Source organism: Chinchilla lanigera, unplaced genomic scaffold, assembly GCF_000276665.1.
Source record: "Chinchilla lanigera isolate Chin_1 unplaced genomic scaffold, ChiLan1.0 scaffold00040, whole genome shotgun sequence".
NCBI classification, from domain to species: Eukaryota; Metazoa; Chordata; class Mammalia; order Rodentia; family Chinchillidae; genus Chinchilla; species Chinchilla lanigera.
Genome location: NW_004955441.1, coordinates 9,854,255 through 9,860,707, shown reverse-complemented (window position 1 = coordinate 9,860,707; position 6,453 = coordinate 9,854,255). Strand labels below are relative to the sequence as shown.

General features: G+C 50.4%; 1 protein-coding gene across 1 annotated transcript in view; it reads left to right on the top strand.

The window, feature by feature from the left end:
* The first annotated feature begins 747 nt into the window (after positions 1–747).
* Positions 748–6,453, top strand: part of Kcng3 (potassium channel, voltage gated modifier subfamily G, member 3) — a 46,570-nt gene continuing 40,864 nt past the window's right edge. The window contains exon 1 of the mRNA XM_005390919.2: positions 748–1,405. Coding sequence (XP_005390976.1) covers positions 774–1,405 — 632 coding nt within the window. The 5' untranslated portion in view covers positions 748–773. The remainder of the gene's footprint in view (positions 1,406–6,453) is intronic.

The following is a 6,453-nucleotide window of genomic DNA, read 5'->3' as shown; positions in this document are numbered from 1 at the left end:
AGCGGCGGGGAATTCCCCCTTCCACCGAACGTTCCCGATTGTTCGCGTCTTCACGTCAGCAGCAGGGGGTAATCCCCGACTCAGCTGCTCCTGACGTCACCGCGCGGAGCCACCGCCCCCCTCGGCCGCCTCGAGTCCCCGCCTCCGGGCCTCCGCGAGGCCCCGCCCCCTAAGCATAGCCACGCCCTCCCCGCCTTGACGTAGTGGGCGGAGCTTCTTTGACCAGGGCGTGAGCGGTTGCTCCGGCCAGAAGGTTCTCTGGTAGAGGCGCTCCTCCTGCTGCCCCGCCCAGTAGGTTCGTTCCTCTCACTTCTTCCACACCCTTTCTCCCTCCTTCTTCGCCTCGCCCCGCCTTCCTCACCTCTTCTCTTCAACCCCTGTAGTTCCTTCCCCGCCTCACGGCTGTCTACCATCTCGCGAGACTTGGCCCAGAACATTGCGGATCGGGTCGGCGCCATTTTGGGACTGAGACTGGTTGTGGGGGAGGGAAAAGCGGCAAAAGGGGTTTATTCAAAGTACCGAAAACCTTCTCCCGGGATCGAGCGCAGCGGTACCCCCAGGCCAGGGGTACCTCTGGTGAGGCAGAAGGTAACGCCGTTCTCTGTCCTCCGCAGCGGAGCCCGGGGGAGGGAGGGAAGCGGGTGCCTGTGTCGGCGTCGGGGTCTGAGGGTCGGAGCGGCGTTGGCGGCGCGCGGTGCGAGGCTGCCCGCGGGCGGGGAGCAGCAGCGGAGCCCGGGGGAGGGCGGCCCCGACGGCGCGCGGGGCCCCCAGCCATGACCTTCGGGCGCAGCGGGGCGGCCTCGGTGGTGCTGAACGTGGGCGGCGCCCGGTACTCGCTGTCCCGGGAGCTGCTGAAGGACTTCCCGCTGCGCCGCGTGAGCCGGCTGCACGGCTGCCGCTCGGAGCGCGACGTGCTGGAGGTGTGCGACGACTACGACCGCGAGCGCAACGAGTACTTCTTCGACCGGCACTCGGAGGCCTTCGGCTTCATCCTGCTCTACGTGCGCGGCCACGGCAAGCTGCGCTTCGCGCCGCGGATGTGCGAGCTCTCCTTCTACAACGAGATGATCTACTGGGGCCTGGAGGGCGCGCACCTCGAGTACTGCTGCCAGCGCCGCCTCGACGACCGCATGTCCGACACCTACACCTTCTACTCGGCCGAGGAGCCGGGCCCGCGGGCGCGCGAGGGAGCCCGAGCCGCCGGGCCCGAGGCGGCGCCCTCCCGCCGCTGGCTGGAGCGCATGCGGCGGACCTTCGAGGAGCCCACGTCGTCGCTGGCCGCGCAGATCCTGGCCAGCGTGTCGGTGGTGTTCGTGATCGTGTCCATGGTGGTGCTGTGCGCCAGCACGCTGCCCGACTGGCGCACGGCGGCCGCCGACAACCGCAGCCTGGATGACCGGAGCAGGTACTCCGCCGGCCCTGGGAGGGAGCCCTCCGGGTAGGACGCCACGCTTCTCTGCCCGTCTGTCCGTCCCGTCCGTGCGTGCGTCCCGTCTCCGTCCTGTCTCCTGCCCACGAAGGGACGCTGGTCCCCGCTCGCGCCCCAGTTTATTCCACCCCTTAGATGTGTAACCTGAGGGAGCATCCCCGGGTCAGGGGAGGGGCGCCTGGACGTGACATACACAGTTCTTTCCCATTTTTGTGATTTCCGTCTGAGCTAATAGTAATCTGCTAATGAGGTTTCTCTAAACCTGTATTCTGTTAGCATGCAAACATTTGAGGCCAGTTTGACATATTTACCAATTTCTTGTGTTTGGGTAGATGAAGTCATACTCTGGAATATAGTACACTGCCCACTGCCCATACATTCTGTACACTCTACCCCAGCATAATATGCGTTGATGATGGATTTCCTGTATTATAAAGGAGGTCCCCCCCGCCCTGACAGGGTCTCACTGTATATCGCAGGCTGGCCTCGAACTTACGGCGATCTTCCTGCCTCTGTCTCCCCAGTGCTGAGATCACAGGTGTGCACGCCACGCCAGGCAAGAGGAGGCTTATTTAACTTTGGATGACTGTTCCCTTTGGGCCCTTCTTTTCCTTCCCAAAAAGTGGAGTGGGCAAAGCTCCTGTTCACCCGTTTGGTACGAGGAATCCGCATTGAGAGGAGCAGGTGAGGGAAGAGGGATTGTCTTGGGGGAAGAGAGTCAAAGTTACCCTAAACCCACAAGCCGAATTTGGGTAGTTGGTTTTTTTCTTTCCTCTTTACTAGCATAGGAGAAAAATATTCCAATCTTCCTAAGATCATGCTTACCTCTTAATGGTGATAACACTTTTCTGTTTTTAGTACCAGTGAGTTTATTTTACATATTTGGTGGGAGGAATATGCAGACTAAAGTTGGACTTTCAAGGGAGACAGCCATTTTGGGCACAAAAACCAAACTGTGTATTCTGTTTTTACCTTTGTTTGCTGTTTTAAGGTTTTTCCTCCATTCACTTTCTGTTTTACTTTTATCTCCCTTCACTTCTTAAATTCAAGGTTATGCCCTGTCATCTTTGCCTGATGGGCCCGGGTATGTTAGGAGTGGTGCCATTTCTTGATATTGCAGTGACTTCTACGTAATATTCTTCCTGTGGGGAGTAGAGAGTTCTATATAAATCTAAGAAGTAAATAAAATTGTCTAGTATCACAGAGTATTAGTGATATGCCATCTTGGCGTGGAATCCGAGATACATGCTTTGAGACCAAATAAATCAGGAAACTCATTTTGTTCACGGTATTAGATTCTGTTTTCAGTTGGAGATAAGAATTGCTTGGTATTCCAGCGGTACAGTGGAATTAACTTAAGGTACCAAAACATGTAAGTGGCTCTTCGTTTTATTTTTTAAGAGGGTCACTGGAAAGTGAGCCATATATGTCTGACCTTGAAATGATTCACCAGTAACTCCAGAATGACGAGGGTAGCGGGGGTTTGAGCTGTATTAACAAAGGACACAGGAGAATTCACTTAGAACAGCTATGGAGGGAGCTGGCTGAACCACTATACAAGCAGAATGAGTTGAGATACGTGAATACTAATCTTTTGAGGAAGGGAGGGAGTGTTGAGAGAAGTGGAAGGCAGCCTGGAAATCATTAATGTAAAACATCTGGAAAGAAATGAGAGCGATGAATAATGATTTCAGGGAGAGAGAACTGGGAAGGGGAAGAGGCAGAGATGGAAGAGAGGGAGACAGCAAAGGAAAGCTAAGAGTAATGCTTTGTGTGCGTGTTTCATGTATGTATATAATTATTCAAGTCAGAACTGTTTCCTAGATACCCAGATATTTCAGGCAAATGTGTGTTTTTCTTGGCTTAATGGCCCAGTTTTAGGCCTCCTTTGATGAGAGTAGGTGCGTGAAAACCAGCATCTGTAATCCCAAGTAGGTACTCTGAAGGATGGCCAGGCTGCTGAGGGTGCTGCACGTTATGGATGAAGCCTTCTCTCCCCTCTTCAGCAGAGATGTAATCTCTCCAATCCTGCCTACTTGGCTTTTGTTTCTTGTTTTCTTTATTGTTACTATTTTATCTTCTTTTTTTGTGGTGCTGGGGATCACACCCAGCGTCTCGAGTAGGCCAGGCAAGTGCTGTACTGCTGAGCTACCTCTCCAACCTGAAATTCGTCCAAGCGTCACTGATCTTTTGACTGTATTTGGGATCCACTGAAAGCCTGAACTCCTTTCTTAGTAAGCTCAGCGTGCCATTCTTGATTTATCCCATCGAGCATCTTTGGAGTGAATGTGGGATTGCAGGCACTGTTGGTGTCCAGGTACTGGGACTTGTTTGAAAGATGTAGGCCTCAGAGGCACAGTAGATAGATGTCTTGAGAGTTAAGTTGTTCTGAGAAAGTGCAGTGGGGAAGATGGAAAGAAGCCATCATTGGAAAGTTGCAGAGGTTGTTTACTGTTCAGCCCTGGCTCTTTGATGCAGACCGCTATATGCAGCCTGCCCAACCGCCCATGCCATACCTGGGAACAGTAAGGAGACTCTTCCAGGTAAGAGGAACAGTATGATTTAGCTCAGTGGCACAGCACCTGCCTGGCAAGCGCAAGGTCGTGAGTTCGATTCCCGGTACCGCAAAAAAACAAAAACAACAACAAAAGGAACAGTATGGGCATGGCATCGGCAGGAAGCGCTGGTTCTGTTTAGGTGGCGGGCATCCAGGGATAGGGCGAGAGAGAAAATGTGAGGAAAACAATTGGATTTTGTGGGCAGTGCTTGGGCTCGGGGTGAGCAGGGTATGCGTATAGAGTAATGAATGTGGTGTACGCCCTGAATTGGAGGTGGAGAAGGTCGGAAACCTGGCAGAGGAATTTGGAGAGCTTTGCCGGGGAGGGCATCAGAGCTCGGGCTGTTTTGTGGTGGTGAGAATGGAGTGAACAGCAGCTCTGGGACGTCCTAAGAAGCATCAGGGTTCCTGGGGCTGTAGGAGGAGACAGGCCTTGGGAGGTTATTACGCGGACCTCCACAAGCTGGGAGTCCTTGCTCTCGCCACCCACTGGCTGCCCTTGTCCAGGTTGGGCAGTTCACTCGCTCCGGAGCCAGCCCAGCGTGCAGTCTCCAGCTGCTGAAACTGGATCATGCGTCACGCCCCGCTCAGCGTCCGTTTCTGTGCTGAGGGCTTCATGCTCCTAGTAGACGGGGTGATTTCTCCTTATTTGCTGAGGGGCTGCTTGTTTGCCCTGCTTCTTTGGCCTCTATAATACTCTCCCCAGTGTGCTAGTAATTTTCACATATAAACATGGCCTAACTCCTAGGCTAAATTGGATGAAAAGCCGTTGGAGGCAGGTGAATTCTTGCACTGCTTATTATCCCAGCATCTTTCAGAAAAAAAAAATATTACTCTGGCTTCATAAATACGTATTTTTTACCTTACATTTCAAAATATACCCCTCAGAAGTATCTTCTCCTGCAGAGTTTGAAGAGTTGTTGCGGGTAAGGTTTGTGAGCTTCCCATGCCAGAACTCTTAGTTGAAGCAGATGAGATTCTGTGCTAGAGTATTATACCAAGACATAGTTATTTTCAAGTACTGTACGTACTTTACAAAAGGAATAAAGTATGTGGCTTCTTTCTGTTACTCTCTGAAAGCTCCCTGAAAATCTAAAGTTTGGAAGAAATCTTGTTACAGGCATGCACCACCATGCCTGGCTCTTGAGATGGCTTTAAAATCAGTAATTTAAAAACTTTTTTATTTTATTTTATTTTATTTATTTATTTATTTTTTTCTGGTACTGGGGATCGAACTCACGACCTGTGCTTGCTGGGCAGGCGCTGTGCTGCTGAGCTAAATCCCCAGCCCCTAAAAACTTTTTATGAGGCTGTGCCCTTTTTTTTTTTTTTGGTCTTGTTCAGACAGGGTCTCGCTATGCAGTTCAGGCTGGCCTTGAGCTCACTTTGTAACCCAGGCTGGCTTCAAACTCAAAAACGATCCTCCTGCCTCAGCCTCCTGTATGCTGGGATTACAGGTGTGGGACACCATGCCTGGTAAGGCTGTGCCTTTTATTTAATTAATTAATTAATTTATTTGGTACTGAAGATTGAACTCAGGACCTTGTGCTTGCCAGGCAGGCGCTTGTGCCACTGAGCTATATCCCCAGTGGCTATGCCTTTTAAATTGATTTGTTTTCAATGGTTAATAATCATATAAATAGGCTGGGCATGGTGGTGCATGCCTGTAATCCTAGCACTCACACTCAGGAGGCTGAGGCAGGAGGATCCTTGCAAATTCAAGGCCAGCCTGGGCTACAAAGTGAGCTCAAGGTCAGCCTGAACTGAATAGCGAGACCCTGTCTGAATAAGACTGAAAAAAAAAAAAAAAAAGAAAAATCATATAAATAATACTGCAGAATCCAAAAGCTACAAAAATAGGCCTTTCTCCATTCTCTAGCCTTTTCCCTGGATGTAACCAAAGTTACTAGTATATTATGTGCCATTTCAGAGGTATTTTATGTCTTTACAAGTATATCATACTGTCTTAAAATGTTTCTTTTTTTTTTTTTCAATCGAGAATTGAACTCACGACCTTGCGCTTGCCAGGCAGGCGCTGTGCCGCTAAGCTAAATCCCCAGCCCCTAGAATTTGTTTCCTTAACTAACCTACATGTCATGGAAAGCGTTCCATGTGCGTCTCTAAAGAGCTGGCTAATTCTTTCATGCAGCTGCATAGGATTCCACTGTAGAGTTGTCGCATAATTGCTGGACATTTGTATAGTTTCTTGTTTGTAGAAAATGCTGCACCGAGTGTGTATACATTACTTTGCTTTATGCAAGTATATCTATAGGATACCCTCCTGAAAAATCACTGGGTCACGGAGCATGCCCCCTTGTCATTTCTATAGATATTCCAAACTGCATTCCAAAAAGATGGTGCAATTTATATTCACACACACAGTGTACAAAAAAGTATCTCTGTCCCCCTTCTTTCCTTCTCCCCCTTCCTTCCTCCTCCTTCCTTCCTTCCTCTTCCTCTTTCTTGT